The sequence below is a fragment of the Bufo bufo genome, chromosome 5 (genome assembly GCF_905171765.1).
Source record: "Bufo bufo chromosome 5, aBufBuf1.1, whole genome shotgun sequence".
Classification (NCBI taxonomy): Eukaryota; Metazoa; Chordata; class Amphibia; order Anura; family Bufonidae; genus Bufo; species Bufo bufo.
In genome coordinates, this window is record NC_053393.1 from 123696227 (window position 1) to 123721773 (window position 25547).

The 25547-nt window shown below is 44.8% G+C and overlaps 1 protein-coding gene across 1 annotated transcript in view; it reads right to left on the reverse strand.

Moving 5' to 3' along the window:
* The window catches only part of RAB2A (RAB2A, member RAS oncogene family), a 100142-nt gene that overhangs the window by 62148 nt on the left and 12447 nt on the right, over positions 1-25547 (reverse strand). The window contains exon 2 of the mRNA XM_040433442.1: positions 16653-16724. Within this exon, the coding sequence (XP_040289376.1) occupies positions 16653-16724 (72 nt within the window). The remainder of the gene's footprint in view (positions 1-16652; positions 16725-25547) is intronic.

Consider the following 25547-nt stretch of genomic DNA (forward strand, 5'->3'; position numbering starts at 1 on the left):
GGGCGGTGCGGCAGGCGGGATCGCGATCCCCCGCCCGCCTCCCCATGAATGATCGTTGGTGTCTAGTGGTTATACCAGGGTGCCAGCACATTGCTGGCACCCTGGTACAAACGGCTGACATCTGTGCAGATGTCAGCCGTTTAACCCTTTCCATACCGCGGTCCGTACGGACCGCTGTATGGAAAAAGTTAACTGTCATCGTCAGGGAGCTCCCTCCCTCTCCATCGGGGGGCTGCTGTGCCTTTGCAGCCCCCCGATGGAGAGGGAGAGAGCTCCCAGAGAGCCCCCCTCAGCCCCGTGCTTACCCTTCCCCGTCTGCGAAGTTCTGAGCAGACGGGGAGGGTTCCCATGGCAACAGGACGCCTGCTCAGGCGTCCTGCTGTCCATGGTGCTGAACAGATCTGTGCTAAAAGCACAGATCTGTTCAGTGTAAGTAAAATACAGTACAGAACAATATATATTGTTCTGTACTGTATTATACAAACATCAGACCCACTGGATCTTCAAGAACCAAGTGGGTCTGGGTCAAAAAAATGTAAAAAGAAGTGAAAAAAGTTAAGATAAAAAAAAAACCATTTATCACTGAATAAAAATTAAAAAAATAAAATAAACTACACATATTAGGTATCGCCGCGTCCGTAACGACCTGATCTATAAAACGGTCATGTTACTTTCCCCGCACGGTGAACGCCATAAAAATAAAAAAATAAAAACTATGAGAAAATTGAAATTTTGCCCACCTTACTTCCCAAAAAAGGTAATAAAAGTGATCAAAAAAGTCGCATGTACGCCAAAATAGTACCAATCAAACCGTCATCTCATCCCGCAAAAAATGAGACCCTACTCAAGATAATCGCCCAAAAGCTGAAAAAACTATGGCTCTTAGACTATGGAAACACTAAAACATGATTTTTTTTTGTTTCAAAAATGAAATGATTGTGTAAAACTTACATAAATAAAAAAAGTATACATATTAGGTATCACCGCGTCCGTATCGACCGGCTCTATAAAAATATCACATGACCTAACCCCTCAGATGACCACCGTAAAAAAAATAAAAATAAAAACAGTGTAAAAAAAGCCATTTTTGCCATCTTACGTCACAAAAAGTGTAATAGCAAGCGATCAAAAAGTCATATGCACCCCAAAATAGTGCCAATCAAACCGTCATCTCATCCCGCAAAAAATGAGACCCTACTCAAGATAATCGCCCAAAAACTGAAAAAACTATGGCTCTTAGACTATGGAGACACTAAAACATTTTTTTGGTTTTAAAAATGAAGTTATTGTATAAAACTTACATAAATAAAAAAAAATGTATACATATTAGGTATCGCCGCGTCCGTGACAACCTGCTCTATAAAATTACCACATGATCTAACCTGTCAGATGAATGTTGTAAATAACAAAAAAAAAAAACGTGCCAAAAAAGCTATTTCTTGTTACCTTGCTGCACAAAAAGTGTAATATAGAGCAACCAAAAATCATATGTACCCTAAACTAGTACCAACAATACTGCCACCCTATCCCGTAGTTTCTAAAATGGAGTCACTTTTTTGGAGTTTCTACTCTAGGGGTGCATCAGGGGGGCTTCAAATGGGACATGGTGTCAAAAAAACCAGTCCAGCAAAATCTGCCTTCCAAAAACCATATGGCATTCCTTTCCTTCTGCGCCCTGCCGTGTGCCCGTACAGCGGTTTACGAACACATATTAGGTGTTTCTGTAAACTACAGAATCAGGGCCATAAATAATGAGTTTTGTTTGGCTGTTAACCCTTGCTTTGTAACTGGAAAAAAAATATTAAAATGGAAAATCTGCCAAAAATTTGAAATTTTGAAATTGTGTCTCTATTTTCCATAAAATCTTGTGCAACACCTAAAGGGTTAACAACGTTTGTAAAATCAGTTTTGAATACCTTGAGGGGTGTAGTTTCTTAGATGGGGTCACTTTTATGGAGTTTCTACTCTAGGGGTGCATCAGGGGGGCTTCAAATGGGACATGGTGTAAAAAAAACAGTCCAGCAAAATCAGCCTTCCAAAAACCAAACGGCGCACCTTTCACTCTACGCCCTACTGTGTGCCCGTACAGTAGTTTACGGCCACATATGGGGTGTTTCTGTAAACAGCAGAGTCAGGGCAATAAAGATACAGTCTTGTTTGGCTGTTAACCCTTGCTTTGTTAGTGTAAAAAATGGGTTAAAATTGAAAATTAGGCAAAAGAATGAAATTCTCAAATTTCATCCCCATTTGCCAATAACTCTTGTGCAACACCTAAAGGGTTAACGACGTATGTAAAATCAGTTTTGAATACCTTGAGGGGTGTAGTTTCTTAGATGGGGTCACTTTTAGGGAGTTTCTCCTCTAGGGGTGCATCAGGGGGCTTCAAATGGGACATGGTGTCAAAAAACCAGTCCATAAAAATCAGCCTTCCAAAAACCATACGGCGCACCTTTCACTCTACGCCCCGCTGTGTGGCCATACAGTAGTTTACGGCCACATATTGGGTGTTTCTGTAGACGGCAGAGTCAGGGCAATAAAGATACAATCTTGTTTGGCTGTTAACCCTTGCTTTGTTAGTGGAAAAAATGGGTTAAAATGAAAAATTAGACAAAAAAATGAAATTCTCAAATTTCCTCCCCATTTGCCAATAACTCTTGTGCAACACCTAAAGGGTTAACAATGTATGCAAAATCAGTTTTGAATACCTTGAGGGGTGTAGTTTCTTAGATGGGGTAATTTTTGGGTGGTTTCTATTATGTAAGCCTCGCAAAGTGACTTCAGAGCTGTAGTGGTCCCTAAAAATTGAGTTTTTGTAAATTTCTGAAAAATTTCAAGATTTGCTTCTAAACTTCTAAGCCTTATAACTTCCCCAAAAAATAAAATATCATTCCCAAAACAATTCAAACATGAAGTAGACATATGGGGAATGTAAAGTCATCACAATTTTTGGGGGTATTACTATGTATTACAGAAGTAGAGAAACTGAAACTTTGAAATTTTTCAAATTTTTTCAAATTTTTGGTAAATTAGGTATTTTTTTGTGCAAAAAAAATTATTTTTTTGACTTCATTTTACCAGTGTCATGAAGTACAATATGTGACGAAAAAACAATCTCAGAACGGCCTGGATAAGTCAAAGCGTTTTAAAGTTATGAGCACTTAAAGTGACACTGGTCAGATTTGCAAAAAATGGCCTGGTCCTTAAGGTGAAAATGAGCCCGGTCCTTAAGGGGTTAAGCCAGTACTCTGTACCGATAAGGGGCAATCACCCCCAAAACAGCTGTCTGCAGAGGAGATGCTGGCTTATTTACGGTAATATCCAAGTCATATCTCAAGGTAGGGGTGGGCGATATAGACGATAAAGGCGATATGCGATATAAATTTGTGCCACGATATGGATTTTGAGCATATCGCCTATATCGCCGGACCGCGATTTGATCCTGAGCCGGCACAGTGGAGAAGGAGAGAGTCCCTCCCTCCCCACTGTGCGCGGCTGCCGCTGACCACCAATGACAAAAGAGGAGGAGGGGAGGGACTGACTGTAAATCATTGAGTTTTCACGATCTCAGTGAGCGCGTGAAAACTCAAATCCGATGGTATATTCTAACCCCCAGGCGTTCCCATGGTGACAGGGACGCTTGCCTGGGGGTTAGAATATACAGGGCCACGTCGCTGACAGTAGAACATTTAAAAACTAATCAGTAACTTAGTCTTTAACTTTATTAATTGGTGATCTCTTTACTGTATACCTTACTAGGTCTTAGCTCCGGTAACAGCAGGCAGTGCGGGGGGCGGCGCTCACTCACTGACGTCACGCGCCTGCTCCTCCCACTAGGCGGCGCAGGCGCGTGACGTCAGTGAGTGAGCGCCGCCCCCCGCACTGCCTGCTGTTACCGGAGCTAAGACGGAGTAAGGTATAAACAGTAAAGAGATCACCAATGAATAAAGTTAAAGTTACTGATTAGTTTTTAAATGTATTCCTGTGAGCGTCGGTGGGAGGGGGGAGAATCTGTGGATGGAACCGTTTAGGGAAGGGAGGGTGTCTGTGGATGGCACCGTTTAGGGGAGGGGGGGGGGGATCTGGGGATGGCACCGTTTAGGGGAGGAAGGGGGATCTGGGGATGGCACCGTTTAGGGGAGGAAGGGGGATCTGGGGATGGCACCGTTTAGGGGAGGGGGGGGTATCTGTGGATGGCACCATTTAGGGGAGGGGGGGGATCTGTGGGTGGCACCGTTTAGGGGAGGGGGGATCTGTGGATGGCACCGTTTAGGGGAGGGGGGATCTGGGGATGGCACCGTTTAGGGGAGGGGGGATCTGGGGATGGCACCGTTTAGGGGAGGGGGGGGGATCTGGGGATGGCACCGTTTAGGGGAGGGGGGGGGATCTGGGGATGGCACCGTTTAGGTGAGGGGGGGGGGAGAATCTGTGGATGGCACCATTTATGGGAGGGGGATCAGCTCCCTGCTGTTGTGTGCACAAAGCACAGGGCAGCAGGGAGAGTGTAAAGTCCTATTCACCCTAATAGAGCTCTGTTAGGGTGAATATGACAAGGGTTCTACGTTCTAGCCCTTAAGGAGACTAATAGTTATTAAATAAAAAGTAAAAAAAAGTTTAAACACGCCCCCCCAAATATAGAAAACAATATATCGCAATATATATTGCATATCGCACATGCTTAAAATTATATCGCAATATAGATTTTAGGCCATATCGCCCACCCCTATCTCAAGGCCTATTTAAAGGGTTGAACATTGACTTATAGAAAACCTGCCTAAGATCTGGTAGCAGAGGCAGAGCTTGTTAAGAGATCATTTGCATCCCTTTCTTCCCAGAATTCCAGAGGAGCATGCATGACCTATAAGTCTCCTCATGCCGATTAAGGAGCTCTCTCCCCAAGGAGAGATGGTGCCTCCTAAATCCTGACTTAGGCCTTTCATCCAGTTAAACCAGTACTCTCTGCTCCGCACTGATGAGAGTCAATCGTCCTGAAACAGCTTTCTGCAGAGGAGGTGCTGGCTTATTTCATATCCAAGGCCTATAAGCCTGCTCACGCCATGCTTACTTAAAGGGGTTCTGTGGGGCTAAGCTCTGTGAATGGAGCTTAGCTGCGCCCAGGCCAGTGATACTAGTCGTGACATCACTGGGCCTGCGGTAAACAGTGAGAAGGCCGCGGCACTACTGCCAGCGCCACTGCCTTCTCAAACAGCTGATCGGCAGGGGTCCCACATTCACTATCAGCTGCATTTCATTCATTTAAATTCCTGCTCGTTCTGGGCTCTGAAGTCCAGGAGGCGGTCTTAATCAGTGATGACAGCCCTTAGGGTCCATTCACACATCCGTAGAATGTGTCCACACCCGTTCCGCAATCATCCGGAATGGGTGCGGACCCATTCATTCTCTATAGGGCAGGAATGGATGCGGACAGCACACAGTCTGCTGTCCGCATCCACATTTCCGGAGCGCGGACAAGAATAAGCAGTTCTATGGGGGTGTACTGCGGATGTGTATACAGATAGCTGTCAGTCACTGATAGGACCGCCTCCTTGACTTCAGAGCCCAGAACGAGCAGGAATGTAAAACGTATGGAATGCAGCTCATGGTGAATCTTTACCCACAAAACTGGTGTAAAGGAAAACTGGCTTACTTGCCCCTAGCACCCTTTCATGGTGGAATCTGATTGGTTGCTATGGGCAACTAAGCCAGTTTTCCTTTACACCAGTTTTGATAAATCTCTTCCTATAAACTGATTACATATTGTAATGCCGTGGGCTCCTATGACACGGTTTATTGCTTGTTGCAGCCGGGTCAGGTAATCAGTCCACAGGCCAGTGGTTCCTTCACACCTGCCTTGCAGCCTCTCACCCCACAGACACACCCTGCTTCCTGCTGCTCACATTTAGGGTACATGCACACGTTCAGGATTCATGTGCACTGAAATCCGCAGGTGCTCGCAGGCAAATCCGTGCGGTCAATCCGCATTAATTGGTGCAGATTTGGTGAATGAAAAAAATCTGGTCAGGAAAAATATAATAAATTGACATGCTGCGGATTTTAAAACCTCATAGAATACAATGTACATGACCTACGGTGCGGAATTTCCTCACGCAAATCCACGCGGAAAATCCGCAAGCAATCCTGATCGTGTGCATTTAGCCTTAGGCCTCTTGCACATGGCCGTGGGTCCCCCGTGGCCGTATTGCGGCCCACAATACACAGGACACCGGCAGTGTGCTTTCCCCATCACGGATGCGGACACATTCATTTGAATGGGTCCGCAAATCCGGAACTGAACCACGGAACGGAAGCACTATGGACTGCTTTCGTGGGGTTCCGTTCCGTGCTTCTGTTCTGAAAAAAGATAGAAACTTGTCCTATCTTTCTGCGGGAAGGACGGATCGCGGACCCCATTCAAGTGAATGGGGTCGTGATCTGCATGCGGCTGGCCCACGGGCACGGCCATCACATGTTCGTGTGCAAGAGGCTTTAAAAACACAATTGTGGACATGAGCCACCTATAAACCCCGGAATGGATCGTGGGGAGTAAGCACCCACCCAGCTCTTTGCTTACTCTCAGTAAAAGCCAGGCCCGGATTAGGCTACTTTCACACTGGCGTTTTGGCATTCCGTTTGTGAGATCCGTTCAGGGCTTTACTAGGTAACAACAGTGTCCACTATCTAACTATCTATCTTAGTGGACACTCTAGCTTCTGGCTTCCACTCCACCAAGGCCGGGTACCTTGGTGGCACGTCTCAGGTGCACCACAGCACTCCACAATATGTATCTCCTTAATAGGTTTCCTGCACCATTCTGGGAGATACATACACACACATATACACTGCTCAAAAAAATAAAGGGAACACAAAAATAACACATCCTAGATCTGAATTAATTAAATATTCTTCTGAAATACTTTGTTCTTTACATAATTGAATGTGCTGACAACAAATTCACACAAAAAAAAAAATGGAAATCAAATTTTTTAACCCATGGAGGTCTGGATTTGGAGTCACCCTCAAAATTAAAGTGGAAAAACACACTACAGGCTGATCCAACTTTGATGTAATGTCCTTAAAACAAGTCAAAATGAGGCTCAGTAGTGTGTGTGGCCTCCACGTGCCTGTATGACCTCCCTACAACGCCTGTGCATGCTCCTGATGAGGTGGCGGACGGTCTCCTGAGGGATCTCCTCCCAGACCTGGACTAAAGCATCTGCCAACTCCTGGACAGTCTGTGGTGCAACGTGACATTGGTGGATAGAGCGAGCCACGATGTCCCAGATGTGCTCAATTGGATTCAGGTCTGGGGAACGGGCGGGCCAGTCCATAGCATCAATGCCTTCGTCTTGCAGGAACTGCTGACACACTCCAGCCACATGAGGTCTAGCATTGTCTTGCATTAGGAGGAACCCAGGGCCAACCGCACCAGCATATGGTCTCACAAGGGGTCTGAGGATCTCATCTCGGTACCTAATGGCAGTCAGGCTACCTCTGGCGAGCACATGGAGGGCTGTGCGGCCCTCCAAAGAAATGCCACCCCACACCATTACTGACCCAATGCCAAACCGGTCATGCTGGATGATGTTGCAGGCAGCAGAACGTTCTCCCCGGCGTCTCCAGACTCTGTCACGTCTGTCACATGTGCTCAGTGTGAACCTGCTTTCATCTGTGAAGAGCACAGGGCGCCAGTGGCGAATTTGCCAATCTTGGTGTTTTCTGGCAAATGCCAAACGTCCTGCACGGTGTTGGGCTGTAAGCACAACCCCCACCTGTGGACGTGGGGCCCTCATATCACCCTCATGGAGTCTGTTTCTGACCGTTTGAGCAGACACATGCACATTTGTGGCCTGCTGGAGGTCATTTTGCAGGGCTCTGGCAGTGCTCCTCCTGTTCCTCCTTGCACAAAGGCGGAGGTAGCGGTCCTGCTGCTGGGTTGTTGCCCTCCTACGGCCTCCTCCACGTCTCCTGATGTACTGGCCTGTCTCCTGGTAGCGCCTCCATGCTCTGGACACTACGCTGACAGACACAGCAAACCTTCTTGCCACAGCTCGCATTGATGTGCCATCCTGGATAAGCTGCACTACCTGAGCCACTTGTGTGGGTTGTAGACTCCGTCTCATGCTACCACTAGAGTGAAGCACCGCCAGCATTCAAAAGTGACCAAAACATCAGCCAGGAAGCATAGGAACTGAGAAGTGGTCTGTGGTTACCACCTGCAGAACCACTCCTTTATTGGGGGTGTCTTGCTAATTGCCTATAATTTCCACCTGTTGTCTATTCCATTTGCACAACAGCATGTGAAATTGATTGTCACTCAGTGTTGCTTCCTAAGTGGACAGTTTGATTTCACAGAAGTGTGATTGACTTGGAGTTACATTGTGTTGTTTAAGTGTTCCCTTTATTTTTTTGAGCAGTATATATATATACACACACACACACACACACACACACACACACACACACACACACACACACACACAGTACATATCTCCAACAATTACAACAGACTATTGAGGGAGTCCAACAGCATTTTCTGTTCACATTTCTGTCAGGTCCAGTGGTATCAGAGTCTTGTGTGGATTAAATTAACCTCTACATCAGGGGTTCTCAACTGGCGGACCGCGGATGCCAGCTTTCCGAAAACCTGCCATCCCTTCCATAGGCAGCAGCACTTTAGGCTGCTTCTTAATCTCCCTTAATCTCGCCAGAAAGAGCTGGGGCATAAGCTGCTGAAAGAAACCGATCCCTCCACATGCAGCCACCGGTCCCTGTCTCTCTCCGCGCTCTCACATGGTGGAAGCCATCTCTCTCAGAGGCTCAGTCCCTACTCTCCTGCAGCAGAGACACGTAAGGGAGCTTCAAGCTCCAGAGGTCCCTTACATGGTGGAGATGACACCGCCACTGCCAGCTACCTGAGGGGTACAGACAGGGCGGAAACTGAACACAGGAAAGGATTCCACAGTGTCAGAGGTGTGTTCCCATCTAGCCTGTGCCTCTCTCTGTAAGGCTACTTTCACACTGGCGTTTCTATTTTACGGTATTGAGATCCGTCATAGGATCTCAATACTGGAGAAAAATGCTTCCGTTTTGTCCCTATTCATTGTTAGAGGACAAAACGTAACTGAACAGAACGGAATGCTCCAAAATGCATTCCGTTCCGTTTGGTTGCGTTCCAATACCGGAGAGCAAACCGCAGCATGCTGAGGTTTTCATTCAGTCATGGGATGCGGAGCAAGACGGATCCGGCATGACCCACAGTTCAAGTCAATGGAGTTCATGATGGATCTGTCTTGGCTATGTTAAAGATAGTACAAACGGATCTGTTCATAACAAATGCAGACGGTTGTATTATCAGTAATGGAAGCGTTTTTGCCGAGCCCTGCCGGATCAGGCAAAACCGCAAGGGTGAAAGTAGCCTGATGGTGAAATAAAGATAAGGCTCCATTCACACCATGGTATTTTTGTTCCACATCCAGTCCCCATTATTGGTGGATTGGATGCGGACCTCTTCATTTCTATGGGGCCGCAAAAGATGGGAGTACACTGTGTACTGTCTGCATCTTGAGGCCCCATTGAAATGAAGGGGGTTAGGGATTGGATGTGAAACAAAAATACAGAGGGTTGCCACCTGGCCAGTAACTCACCACCAAGGCTGGTATTTTAGTGGCCCTGCCGGTGCCGGTAATTTTTCTCTACATTGCCGGTATATTCCTGTACGGACTGTTACTAATGAGCGCGTCCATTGCAGAGCGCTCATTAGTACAGCCTTTACCTCCACCACCACTTGTGTTAACGCTGTAGGGAACGCTCACTGCTGACTGGAAGCTCAGGACAGGACCTGCTAGACGTCATCACACTGGAGCTGGTTCTGTCCTGAGCTTCCAGTCAGCAGAGTGTTCACCATGACGCGAGCAAATGCTGGGGGCTGGGGGCACTAATGGGGGCGCTCATCTTTACTGTTGGCATTCAGCTCGGACCTTCACCTGACTGCAGACCCAGGTATGTGGACCTTTAATAAAACTAGTTGAGTACCCCTGCTCTTCATCAATGTTTAACCATATTTGAACAAAATCACAGAAATATAGTGGCAATACTGGAGGAGCTGCTCAAACCCCAAACACTGTAGCGTGTTTCTCATTGGGGGAGCAGTCCCACCGCATGTGGACCCCCGCAAACGACCATCCCCAGCATAAAATGCGTACAATGGAGGATGTCGGCGCGGTCCACATGCACCACAAAGGCACCCTACACAAAACGGAGCATTGTGCGGATGAAAATATAATTGTATAAATCACAGAAAAAAAAATGCACCAAACGGATATGCCACTGACTATACTGGCTAGTCATAGAGGCAGATATTAAAAGCTGAGACTTTTGCCAATATATTCCTGTCAGGAACACATCGGAGCCCATCATGCACCACCATATTTGTCATCATTAGGCTCCATTCACACATCCACAATTCCGTTCCGCATTTTGCGGAACGGAATTGCGGACTCATTCATTTCTATGGGGCAGCACGATGTGCTGCCCGGATACGGAATTGCGGACCCTCACTTCCGGGTTCTATTTTTTACGGGAAAGGAATTGTGAACATGTCCTATTCCTGTCCGCAATTGCGGACAAGATTAGGCATTTTCTATTAAGTGCCGGCAATGTGCCGTCTGCAAAATGCAGAACACACATTGCCGGTGTAAGTGTTTTGTGGATCCGTGGATGGACCCTTAAAGGGATTTTTACCACTGCGGAGAACGTCACAGCCAGGGAGAAGGTGAGCTGTTTTTTCTCCCTGGCTGTGATGCTCTCCGCTGTGACTGGACCACGGCATAACATACTGGGCGCAAAAAAATAAAAAAAGGATGGCAGCATCAGCGGAGGGTACCCTGCAAGTAAAAGTACTAAATAAAACAAAAGAAAATCCATGAAAGGTCCTCTTTAAAGTCTCAGAAAACCCCTTTAACCCCCTACGGACCTTGGACGAGAATGCTCGTTCTAAGTTGCCGGTACTTGGCGCTCCAGAACGAGCATTCTCTTCCTGCGGTCCTTCCCACGTGCTGTCTTCAGCAGCAGCCGGGCCCCTGCTGCATCCAACAGCATCGGTGACAACAATGCCGGTGGATTAACCCCTCATATGCCACAGGTTAGTGCTCCCTCTCCTTATCGATCGGGTTCCCGTGCTGTGTTGTAGGGGATCCGATGGTTGCCATGGCAGCCCCAAGCCTTTCAAAGGCCTTGGGGCCCAGCAGCTACGGAGACCTTTGAGTCTCATAGGCAAACTGTCAGTGTATTACACTGTGTAATGCACTGAAAGTCAATGCAGTACTAAACAGATATATCGTAATGCACTGAAACAGTCCCATAATGTTTTTTTAACAGAAAAAAATTAAGTTTCAAGTAAAAAAAAAAAAAAAGTAAAAAAAAAAACATCCCTTTACCATAAAGAGAGAGTCATAAAATTGTAAAAAAAAAAAAAAAAAAAAAATGACAAGGTATGGCCGCGTCCATAACAACCTGCTCTATAAAAATATCATATGATCTACCCTGTCCGGGAAACACCGTGAAAAAAAAAAAAAAAGTGCCAAAATAACCATCTTTTGGTCACCTTGCGTGAAAATGTATAATATTGACTGATTAAAAAAAATCATATGCCCCCAAAAATGATACCAATAAAAACCATCAACTCTTTTTAAGGGGTTCACCTGACAGGTTAGTGCATTTTTATAGAGCAGGTTGTTACGGACACGACAATGCCAAATATGTCTACTTTTATTTTCCTTTTATTTCAGTTGTACATAACAAACATGAAAAATCATGTTTTTCTGTCTCCATTTTCCGAATGACATTTATATATATTTTTTTTTCTGCCAATCATCCATTGGCAGAAAAAAAAATGTCATTCGTAAAATGGAGACACAAAAACATGATTTTCTTCATGTTTGTTATGTACAACTGAAATAAAAGGAAAATAAAAAGTAGACATATTTGGCATTGTCGTGTCCATAACAACCTGCTCTATAAAAATGCACATGATCTAACCTGTCAGGTGAACCCCTTAAAAAACTAAAACTGTGCCAGAACAGCCATTTTTTGGTTACCTTGCCTCACAAAAAGTGTAATATAGAGCAATCAAAAATCATATGTACCCCCCAAAAAGTACCAATAAAATTGTAATTTCCAAAACTGGGTCACTTTTTGGGAATTTCTACTAGAGGGGGTCTTTAAATGTCACATGGCAGTGAAATCTGCCCTCTAAAATCCATATGTTGCTCCTTTCCTTCTGCGCCCTGCCGTGTGCTTCTGTAAACTGCAGAATCAGGGTAATATTGAGTTTTATTTGTCTTAATGTGTTACAGGAAAAAATTGATTGAAATAGAAAATCTTCCAAAAAAAAAAAAAATATTTAATTTAAAAATGTTAGATCCTAAACGGTTAACAAAGTTTGTAAAATCCGTTTTGAATACCTTGAGGGGTGTCGTTTCTAATTGGGTCATTTATGGGGGGGGGGGGGTTCTACCATGTAAGCCCCACAAAGTGACTTCATAACTGAACTGGTCCTTAAAAAAAAAAAAACGGGTTTTGGAAGTTCTTAAAAATTTGCTTCTAAAAGACTTATAAACATCCTAAAAAAATTAAAGGAGATTTACAAAATGATACCAACATGAAAGTGGACATATGGGGAATGTAAGGTAATAACTCTTTTATGATGCATCACTGTCTGCCTTAAAAGCAGAGAAATTCAAATTTTGATAATTGCCAATATCTCTCATTTTTAATAAATAAAGGTGAATTATATCGACTCAAACTTTCATGAATTACAATGTATCGCGAGAAAACAATCTGAGCGGTTTGGATAAGTAAGGCCCCTTTCACACGAACGCATTGCGCCCGCACTGAATCCGGACCCATTCATTTCAATGGGTCTCTGTACATGAGCGTTGGTTTTCACGCAACACTTGTGCGTTGCGTGAAAATCGCAGCATGTTCTATATTCTGCGTTAGGCCCCATAGATTTTCACGGATGGTTGCTAAGAGATGTTGTTTGTATACCTTCAATTTTTTATCATGCGCATGCAAATCGCATTAAATCGCATTGCACACTTGCGATAAAAACTGAACATTGGTTGCTTTGACGCAGTGCGCTTCGTGCCACCGTGATCGCATACTAAACTGAATTGCGAAACTTGCTTGCGAAATCGCGCATTTTTCACTTAACACACTCCGGACACGCTCGTCTGCAAGGGGCCTAAAAGTGTTCCAAACTTATTACCACAAAGTGACACGTCAAATTTCCCCAAAAAAACAAAACACCTGGTCCTGAGGGCTTGTTCACACAACCGTATGACTTTTTCAGTGTTTTGTGGGCCATTTTTCCGTTTCCGGTTCCTTTCCGTTTTTCCGTATAGTATATACAGTATAACAGTAATTACATAGAAAAAATTGGGCTGGGCAACGGAACGGATACGGAAGACATACGGAGTACATTCCGTATGTGTTCCCCCCCTTTTTTTTGCGGACCAATTGACTTGAATGGAGCCACGGAACGTTATTTGCGGGCAATAATAGGACATGTTCTATCTTTGAACGGAAAAACAAATACTGAAACTGAATGCATACGGAGTACATTCAGTTTTTTTGCGGAACCATTGAAATTAATGGTTCCGTATACAGAACTCAAAAAATGGCCCATATACGGAACGCAAAAAACGTTTGTGTGAAATAGCCCTTAACCCCTTAAGGACTTAGGACGTACCGGTACGCCATGTTTGCCGAGTCCTGAAGGACCCAGGACGTACCGGTAAGTCCAAACTTTAAAATTACATTGCGGCGCGGCGGGGGTTAATCGGAACAGGATGTCAGCTAAAATCATTCAGTGGGCATCCTGTCACAACGCCGGGGGGGGGGGGGTGTCATGTGACCACCCCCCCATTGGTGAACGCCGCAAACCGCAGGTCAATTCAGACCTGCGGTTTTACCTTATCCGGCGGGCGGCGGTGCCATCGGGTCCCCATGCAGCTGTAGGGGGGACCCGATGGCATGGAAGGCAGCGCGATGCCTTCCTTAGGCATCTGCGCTGCCTTCCGGTGACGAGCCTGTGAGATCCAGCCCCCTGGATCTCACAGGCCGGAAGCTGTATGAGTAATACACACAGTATTACTCATACAGCCAATGCATTCCATACAGCCAATGCACCCCCAAAAGTTGAAGTCCCAAAGTGGGTCAAAAAATAAAGTAAAAAAAATAAAGTTTCCCCCCAAAAAAATAAAAGTTTCAAGTAAAAATAAAACAAAAAGTCATTTTCCCCAAATAAAGTAAAAGTAAAGTAGACATATTAGGTATCGCAGCGTCCGTATCGACCGGCTCTATAAACATATCACATGACCTAACCCCTTGGATAAACACCGTAAAAAATAAAAACTGTGCTAAATAAATAATTTTTTGTCACCTTACATCACAAAAAGTACAACAGCAAGCGATCAAAAAGGCGTTTGCCCACCAAAATAGTACCAATCTAACCGTCACCTCATCCCGCAAAAAATGAGCCCCTACCCGAGACAATCGCCCAAAAATTAAAAAAAAATATGGCTCAGAATATGGAGACAGTAAAACATCATTTTTTTGTTTTAAAAAAGCTGTTATTGTGTAAAACTTACATAAACAAAATAAAAAAGTATACATATTTGGTATCGCCGCGTCAGTATCGGCCGACTCTATAAAAATATCACTTGACCTAACCCCTCAGATGAACACCGTAAAAAAAAATATATATTGAGTGTTTCTGTAAACTACACAATCAGGGCCATAAATATTGAGTTTGGTTTGGCTGTTAACCCTTGCTTTGTAACTGGAAAAAAATTATTAAAATGGAAAATCTGCCAAAAAAGTGAAATTTTGAAATTGTATCTCTATTTTCCATTAATTCTTGTGGAACACCTAAAGGGTTAACAAAGTTTGTAAAATCAGTTTTGAATACCTTGAGGGGTGTAGTTTATAGAATGGGGTCATTTTTGGGAGGTTTCTATTATGTAAGCCTCGCAAAGTGACTTCAGACCCGAACTGGTCCCCAAAAATTGGGTTTTTGAAAATTTCTGAAAAATTTCATGATTTGCTTCTAAACTTCTAAGCCTTGTAACATCCCCAAAAAATAAAATATCATTCCCAAAATGATCCAAACATGAAGTAGACATATGGGGAATGTAAAGTAATAACTATTTTTGGAGGTATTACTATGTATTATAGAAGTAGAGAAATTGAAACGTGGAAATTTGCAATCTTTTACAAATGTTTTGTAAATTTGGTATTTTTTAATAAAAATTTATTTTTTTGACGTCATTTTACCAGTGTCATGAAGTACAATATGTGATGAAAAAACTATCTCAGAACGGCCTGGATAAGTCAAAGCGTTTTAAAGTTATCAGCACAAAGTGACACTGGTCAGATTTGCAAAAAATGGCCAAGTCCTTAAGGTGAAAGAGGGCCGAGTCCTTAAGGGGTTAAGGTGAAAAATGACAAGGCATGGTTAATTACATGGATTTTTAAAGACCCTACGCTCTGTGCGGTGAAGCTGTAGGCCCATTCCTTGTGGTGCCACGTTACACCGATATTCTAGGAGATGCGTAATACAGCACCTGATGAGAGAAAACATGAGGGTCTACGTGGAGAAGGAGACGTCCACATCTGTACAGGAAAGAGCAGCAGGACATGCTTTCTTATACAGTGGTGGAAAAATGGTATGAAGAGGCGAGAGGGCACCTCTGGGGTACACTGGGTGCATGAGCAGAGATATACATATTTACCACAGCTACCAAATACCCGCCTATTTAACTACAGTCTCTATGAAGAAGGCTACTTTCACACTCGCGCTGTTACTTCCGGCATTGAGATCCAGCATGCGATCTCGGCACCGGAATTAAACGGATGCGTTTTGATTTTGCACATCAGGAGGCATCCGTTCCGTTAGGATGCGGTTGTGTGAAATCAAAACGGATCTGTCACTAAATACATTGAAAGTCAATGGGTGACAGATGTGTTTTTTTAGGCTCCTAAAAATAAAAAAACGGATCTGTCACCATTTACTTACCTTGTTTTCAGTGCCGGATCCGTTTTAAGTTTTTTTATGACTGGATACAAAACTGCAGCTTGCAGCGGTTGTGTGTCCGGTCCCAAACGGAAGGCTGCTGGAACGGAAGACATCCTCTTTCCATTCAGAATGCATGAGGACTAAACGCAGACATTCTTTTTCCGGTAATGAGATTCTCTGCCGGATCTCAATACTGGAAAAAAACAACGCAAGTGTGAGAGTAGCCTAAGGGCTGTTTCACACGAGCGAGTCCATTGCGGGAATCGCGCTCTGTGTGTGAGTGTGATCCTCCGCTCTGGACTTGCAGGAGCGCACGGCATTATCATGATTTATAATACTATGTGTGTCTCTGCCTGGCCTTTTTTCCACAGAATCATAGTGACATAAAGCTGTCAGTATGATTCTGTAGAAATTAGGTCAAGCACAGACACATAGCATTATAAATCATGATAATGCCGTGCGCTCCTGCAAGTCCAGAGCGGAGGATCACACTCACACACAGAGCGCGATTCCCGCAATGGACTCGCTCGTGTGAAACAGCCCTAAGACAAACACCAATATAGGGCTATGCACTTACCAATTGTCAGGTCGTGAACTGGCTGGAACCTCTTGTCTGTGAACTGCAGTAGTAGGCATGATTTACCGACACCTGCAATAGAGAAAAGGAAGGATTTTATTCACCACAGAACCCGCAGGCATCTCTGGAGCGGATATCAGCGGCATCCGAACCTATGTATATGGTGCCCACTCTTCACGGCAGTGCTGATGTCATACTGCCACACTGAACCAAGGCTTTGTCTCTAGGACCGCTGCCCAGAGTCATCAGAGGACTTATGACTGTCTAGGGGCCACACACGCATTCACAATAGCTGGCGCCAGATACGGTGTATATGCGAGTGGTTTCCATACCTGGCACCAGTTATAACTGAATGCTCATTAGACTGAGATTACACTGAGATGCAGCACATCATATACAATGACACCACCAGAAGTGTCTTAGTGCATCCCATCATAGTCTGATTACACCTCCTGTTTTAGGCTGCATTCACATACGTGGATTTTCACGGACCGCAGTCCGTGAAAATCCGTCCTGACGAGTGCACGGCGTCATAGCAACCAATGACGCATGCACTCAGCAGGACGGTTTTCACGGACCGTGGTCCGTGAAAATCCATGTATGTGTCAATGTGGCCTTATGGAGAAGGATTTTTATTCAAAGAATTCAGGCCGTTAACCCCTTGGCGCTGCAGGCATTTTACATTTTTTTCCTCTTCACATTTTAAAAATCCATGAGAGCTTTTTTTCTTTATACTTTTTAGTGGCACCATTTAATTTGCTATATGGCATTAGAAACTAAGGGAAAAAATTATTTGTTGGGTAAAATTGAAAAAGAATATATATATTCTGCCACTGTTAGGCCTCTTGCACACGAACGTTTTTTTTTTCAGTTTAAGTTCCGTTTTTTGCGTTCAGTATATGGTCCGTTTACAGAACCATTCATTTCAATGGGTCCGCAAAAAAACAGAATGTACTCCGTATGCATTCCGTTTTTCCGTTCAAAGATAGAACATGTCCTATTATAGTCCGCATTATGGACAAAGATAGGACTGTTCTATCAGGCGCCAGCTGTTCCGTTCTGCAAAAAAACTGAAAAAGCCATACGGTCGTGTGCAATAGGCCTTATTTTTCGTTTTACTTTCACTTTTCACTGTGCCAAACACCTGACGTGTTACTTTCTTCTTAGGCTACTTTCACACTTGTGTTGTGAAGATCCGGCAGGCAGTTCCGGATCCAGTATTTTTTTTTTTTTGCATTTTTAAAAGGTCTGCGCATGCAGGTCTGCACCGCATCCGTTTTGCCGGAACACTTGGTGCCGGATCCGGCATTAATGAATTTCAATGGAAAATAATGAAGGATCCGGCGTTCCGGAATTTTGGACGGACAAAATACCACAGCACGCTGCCGTATTTTCTCCGGTCAAATACCGTAAGAGTGACTAAACTGGAGACATCCTGATGCATCCTGAACGGACTTCTCTCCATTCAGAATGCATTAGGATAAAACTGATCAGTTCTTTTCCGGTATTGAGCCCCTAGGACGGAACTCAATACCGGAAAAGAATAACGCTAGTGTCAAAGTACCCTTAAAGGGGTTCTGCACTTTGTTTTAACTGATGATCTATCCCCTGGATAGATCAGCATCTGATCGGCAGGGTTCCGACACCCGGGACCCCCGCCGATCAGCTGTTTGAGAAGGCAGCGGCGCTCCAGCAGCGCCGCGGCCTTCTCACTGTTTACCGCCGGCCCAGTGACGTCACGACTAGTATCAACAAGCGTGGGCGGGGCTAAGCTCCATTCAAGTGAACAGAGCTTAGCCCCGCCCACGCTAGTTGATACTAGTAGTGACATCACTGGGCCGGCGATAAACAGTGAGAAGGCCGCGGCGCTGCTGGAGTGCCGCTGCCTTCTCAAACAGCTGATCGGCGGGGGTCCCGGGTGTCAGATCCCCGCCGATCAGATGCTGATGATCTATCCAGGGGATAGATCAGTTAAAACAACGTGCAGAACGCTTTTAAAGTCCATAGGATTACAGCATTACCAAATTTGTAGACATTTATTATGCTTTACTACTTTTAAAAATATCTTTAAAAAGTGAAAAAAAATGTGCTTTGCGTCACCATATTCTGATAATTTACTCTGTGACGCCATAGCCTTTGTGCATTTCTACAAAACTGAGTTAGGCCCCTTTCACACGGGCGAGTATTCCGCGCGGATGCGATGCGTGAGTTGAACGCATTGCACCCGCACTGAATCCGGACCCATTCATTTCTATGGGGCTGTGTATATGAGCGGTGATTTTCACGCATCACTTGTGCGTTGCGTAAAAATCGCAGCATGCTTCTCTTTGTGCGTTTTTCACGTAATGCAGGCCCCATAGAAATGAATGGGGTTCTGTGACAATCGCAAGCATCCGCAAGCAAGTGCGGATGCGGTGCGATTTTCACGCACGGTTGCTAGGAGACGATCGGGATGGGGACCCGATCATTATTATTTCCCCTTATAACATGGTTATAAGGGAAAATAATAGCATTCTGAATACAGAATGCATAGTACAATAGGGCTGGAGGGGTAAAAAAAAAAAAAAAAAAAAAAAAAAAAAAAAAAAAAGGTAACTCACCTTAATCCACTTGTTTGCGCAGCCGGCATCTCTTCTGTCTTCATCTGTGAGCAATAGGACCTGTGATGGACGTAGTGACGTCATGAAAGGTCCTATTGCTCACAGATCAAGACAGAAGAGATGCCGGCTGCACAAACAAGTGGATTAAGGGGAGTTAAAAACATTTTTTTAACCCCTCCAGCCCTATTTTACTATGCATTCTGTATTCAGAATGCTATTAATTTTCCCTTATAACCATGTTATAAGGGGAAATACTACAATCTACACTTCACATCTGTGAAGAAGTTCGGGTCTGGGTAACACAGTCGTTTTTTTATCACGTGCAAAACACATTGCACCCGCGCGATAAAAACTGAACATCGGAACGCAATCGCAATCAAAACTGACTGCAATTGCGTTCCTACTCGCGCGGGTTTGCCGCAATGCACCGGGACGCATCCGGACACGTTCGTCTGCAAGGGGCCTTAGGGTTTTTTTTTGTTTTTTTTAAGGGTGAGCTACTGATTTTTTTGGGGAGGACATGAGGGGACAAAATAACACCAGCAATTTGGGCATCTTTATTTCTCCATTCCAGCGTTCCCCATGCAGGATAAATACGTTCAGATTTCAATAGCTCGCACATTTTCAGGTGGGTGCTTGTGATGTCTTTCAATTAAGCTCTGACATAGGCAGGGCTTGAGGGCTCTTTCACACGAGTGTGACGGATTTGCGCGGGTGCAATGCGTTTTTCACGCGCGTGATAAAAAAAACTGAAGGTTTACAAACAACATCTCCTAGCAACTATCAGTGAAAAACGCATCGCATGCGCACTTGCTTCCGGATGCAATGCGTTTAACTGAAGCCCCATTCACTTCTATGGGGCCAGGGCTGCGTGAAAAACGCAGAATATAGAACATGCTGCGTTTTCCACGAAACGCAGAACTGATGCGTGAAAAATGCATGTACACAGACCCATTGAAATGAATAGATCAGGATCCAATGCGGGTGCTATGCGTTCACTTCACGCATCGCACGGAAAACTTGCACGTGTGAAAGGGGCCTAACAGGAAGATTAAAATAACAGGCCCGTTAGCCTTCACAATGCCCCAGGCTGCCCTGACAACTAGTGCTGAGCAAAGCAAGCATCGAATGCTTTATCCGAAGTCGCTTCGTTCAAAACTTCAGAATAAGGGCTCGTTCACATGTGTGAAGCCCGTGCTGTGGACCGCAAATTGCGGTCCGCAATGCACGGGCACCGTCCGTGGGCCAGGCGCATGGGGATCGTAGACCCATTCACTTAAATTGGTACGTGATCCTCCCGTTCCGCAAAAAGATAGAGCAAGATCTTTTTGTGGTGCGGAAGCACGGAACTGAACCCAAGAAAGCGCTCCGTAGTGTTCTGTTCCGTGTCTCCGGATTTGCGGACCCATTGAAGTGAATGGGTCCGCATCCGTGATGCGGAATGGTCACGGAACGGTGCCCGCGTATTGCGGATCCACAAATGCTGTCCGCAATATGGCAACGGCAGCACACGTTCGTGTGAACGAGCCCCAATACCGTACCGAGATCCGTCTAGTACCTCGGAACCGAAGCAGAGTTCGGTTTCAAGTAAATTTTTTTCCACATTCACTTCTGTGGCTGCACTGCTACACAGCGATCCTTGGTTGTGGCCAAGAACCCCATGTAGCCCCAGCCTAAAGTTACTAAGGGGCCCATTTATGTACTGATATATACATTTATGGGGTGTATGTCAGTCGAATATTTTGTTGCAAGGCATTTTGCGACAAAATCGCGACTTTTCCCTGTTTACGCCACATACCAACAGGTCTAAAATAAAAAAAAAGGGGGGGGGGGGTTAATAAATGTGCCCTAAAGGGTCCATTCGTCCATTCACACGCCTGATTTTCAAAATATACATGTAAAAAAATCAGCACTGAATCCAAGCAGATTTTTACACGTTTACGTGTGAACAATCGCACATATGTGTGCATCCCAAACGGTGCGTTTTTTTCCTGCTTCACATTAATTGGAATGGGAAAAAAATATATATTAAAAAAAAATCAGCGCTGATTCTGCCCCAGGATAGGACGTGCTGCTTCCCACTGAAATGAATGGGAGGCTGTTTTGAGCTGATTTTAAGGCAGAAACGCACCAAAAAAGTTGTGCGAACTGACAGTGTTCAAAGTGTTTAAAAAATTGCTCTCCTGACAGAGGCTGCCAGTTGATTTCTGCCGCCACATCTGAAAATCGTTCCCCATATATTTCTATGGAGTTTCAATCGGCGAATCCGTTTTCCACTGCAGAAAATAAGAATCTGCTGCGGATTTTGAGAAGCCCATGTTCTCCACAGGTTTCAACAGGAAACCAAAATCAGCACCAAAAATCAACCAAAAACTAAAAATACACATACGGATTTCAGTGGAGATTTTTTTTTATCACGTGTGAAAGCGCTCTAAAAAGCAGAGTTCCATCACCATTTAGCTGTCCATTCTCCTCATACGTCAGAAGAGCCAAAAAAAAAACGGATTCTTTATTTTGAGCAGCAGTTATGATCAGTTTGTGTCACTCCTGTCGGAGATCAGTTATTTTTGGCAGGATCAGCAGAACTGTGACGTGAACTCATGTCAGGACTCCAAGGAGAAACAGTAAAGCCCCTTGCAGACGAGCATCTGTCAGCGCAGCTCCCGGCCTAACCTCCCAGCACTGACGGGGTCACATAGCATTATATTGATTTTAGATGCTATGTAACCCTTAGGCCCCTTTCACACGGGCAAGTATTCCGCGCGGATGCGATGCGTGAGGTAAACGCATTGCACCCGCACTGAATACGACCCATTCATTTCTATGGGGTTGTTCACATGAGCGGTGATTTTTCACGCATCACTTATGCGTTGCGTGAAAATCGCAGCATGCTCTATATTCTGCGTTTTTCACGCAACGCAGGCCCCATAGAAGTGAATGGGGTTGCGTGAAAATCGCAAGCATCCGCAAGCAAGTGCGGATGCGGTGCGATTTGCACGCATGGTTGCTAGGAGACGATCGGGATGGGGACCCGATCATTATTATTTTCCCTTATAATATGGTTATAAGGGAAAATAGAAGCATTCTGAATACAGAATGCATAGTAAAACAGCGCTGGAGGGGTTAAAAAAAATTAATAATAATTTAACTCACCTTAGTCCACTTGATCGCGCAGCCCGGCTTCTCCTTCTGCCTCCTTTGTTGAATAGGACCTGTGGTGAGCATTAATTACAGTTACAGGACCTTTGATGACGTCACTCCGGTCATCACATGGTATGTCACATGATCTTTTACCATGGTGATGAATCATGTGATGACCGGAGTGATGTCACCACAGGTCCTTTACCCAGGTCCTGAAGAAAGGAGACAGAAGGAGATGCCGGGCCGCGATCAAGTGGATTAAGGCGAGTTAAATTATTATAATTTTTTTTTTTTTAACCCCTCCAGCGCTATTTTACTATGCATTCTGTATTCAGAATGCTATTATTTTCCCTTATAACCATGTTATAAGGGGAAATAATACAATCTACAGAACACCGATCCCAAGCCCGAACTTCTGTGAAGAAGTTCGGGTTTGGGTACCAAACATGCGTAATTTTTCTCACGCGAGTGCAAAACGCATTACAATGTTTTGCACTCGCGCAGAAAAATCGCGGGTGTTCCCGCAACGCATGTGTGAACCCAGCCTTAGGCCTCTTTCACACGGGCGTTGCGGAAAAATGTGCAGGTGCGTTGCGGGAACACCCGCGATTTTTCCGCGCGAGTGCAAAACATTGTAATGCGTTTTGCACTCGCGTGAGAAAAATCGCGGATGTTTGGTACCCAAACCCGAACTTCTTCACAGAAGTTCGGGCTTGGGATCGGTGTTCTGTAAATAGTATTATTTTCCCTTATAACATAGTTATAAGGGAAAAATAATAGCATTCTGAATACAGAATGCTAAGTAAAACAGGGCTGGAGGGGGTTAAAAAAAAATAAAAAATCATTTAACTCACCTTAATCCACTTGCTCGCAATGCCGGGCATCTCCGTCTGACTCTTTTACTGTATAGGACCTGTGGAGAGCATTAACTATAGTTTAAGGACCTGGGATGACGTCACTCTGGTCATCACATGGTACGTCACATGATCTTTTACCATGGTGAATCACCATGGTAAAAGATCAATTGACGTACCATGTGATGACCGGAGTGACGTCATCCCAGGTCCTTAAACTATAGTTAATGCTCTCCACAGGTCCTATACAGTAAAAGAGTCAGACGGAGATGCCCGCATCGCGAGCAAGTGGATTAAGGTGAGTTAAATGATTTTTTATTTTTTTTAACCCCCTCCAGCCCTGTTTTACTTAGCATTCTGTATTCAGAATGCTATTATTTTCCCTTATAACCATGTTATAAGGGAAAATAATAAGGTTCGGGTCTCCATCCCGATCGTCTCCTAGCAACCGTGCGTGAAAATCGCACCGCATCCGCACTTGCTTGCGGATGCTTGCGATTTTCACGCAACCCCATTCATTTCTATGGGGCCTGCGTTACGTGAAAAACGCACAAAGAGGAGCATGCTGCGATTTTCACGCAACGCAAAAGTGATGCGTGAAAATCACCGCTCGTGTGCACAGCCCCATAGAAATGAATGGGTCAGTATTCAGTGCGGGTGCAATGCGTTCACCTCCCGCATCGCATCCGCGCGGAATACTCGCTCGTGTGAAAGGGGCCTTACAGTTCTGGAATATATTAGATGACACTGACATAATGCTGCCAGTGTTATCCAATACATTCCAGAACTGTAAGGGTTACATAGCATCATAAATTTATATAATGCTATGTAACCCTGTCAGTGCTGGGAGGTGAGGCTGGGAGCTGCGCTGCGGACTCGCAGTGTGACAGACGCTTGTCTGCAAGGGGCCTAAGGGCCCTTTCAAACGAGAGAGTTTTCCGCGCGGGTGCAATGCGTAAGGTGAACGCATTGCACCCGCACTGAATCCGGACCCATGAGCGGTGATTTTCACGCATCACTTGTGCGTTGCATGAAAATCGCAGCATGTTCTATATTCTGCGTTTTTCACGCAACGCACGCCCAATAGAATAGAATGGGGCTGCATGAAAATCGCAAGCATCCGCAAGCAAGTGCGGATGCGGTGCGATTTTCACGCATGGCTGCTAGGAGATGATAGGGATGAGCGACCCCGGACCCCATTAAAGTAAATTCACTGTATCATTTTCCCTTATAACTTATAAGGGGAAAATAATAGCATTCTTAATACAGAATGCATAGTAAAATGTGGCTTGAGGGGTTAAAAAAAAAAATATAAGATCAAGGGCTTATTCAGACGGCCGTATGCTGTCCGCAAAAATACTGAATGCTATCTTTTTTTTGCGGATCCGAAAAAAAACGGATAGCATTCAGTATTATTGCGGACCCATAGACTTCAATGGGGCCATGTCCTGATTTTCACGGACAAGTATAGGACATGTTTCATTTGTTTTGCGGAACCGTGGAATAGAAAAGGGCCCCATCGAAGTGAATGGGCCAGCATCTAATCCGCAAAAAAACAGATCCGCATTTTTGCGGATAGCATACGGACGTCTGAATGAGCCCTAACTCAGCTCATCCACTTGATCCCGCAGCCGGCACAGTCTTCTTTCAGGAACTGCAAAAGGAACTTTAATGACGTAATCGTGCTCACCACGTGGTGAAGTCAGCGCAGGTCCTGCTGAATGAAGATAGAAGGATCTTCTATCTTCATTCAGCAGTATCTGCGCTGACGTCACCACACTCACCACGTGGTGAGCGCGATTACGTCAAAGTTTCTTTTGCAGGTCCGGAAAAAAGAAAGAAGACATGCTGGCTGCGCGATCAAGTGGATAAGGTGAGTTTTTTATTTTTATTTTTTTAACCCCTCAATCGACATTTTAGTAAGCATTCTGTATTAAGATGCCATATTATAAAAGGCAAAATAATAAAATCTACAGAACACCTAACCCAAACTCGAACTTCAGTGAAGAAGTCCAGGTTCGGGACTGGGTACCACATTCAGTTTTTTATCACGCGCGTGAAAAACGCATGGCACCCGCGCGATAAAAACGGAATGCAATTGCAGTCAAAACGGACAAATTGCGTGCGCACTCGCGGGTTTCCCGCAATACACACGTGGTGCACCCGGAGCAAATCCGGGACGCCGCTGTGGAAGGGGAAAGGGAACACAAAAATAACATCCTAGATCTGAATTAAATATTCTTCTGAAATACTTTGTTCTTTACATAGTTGAATGTGCTGGCAACAAAATCACACAAAAA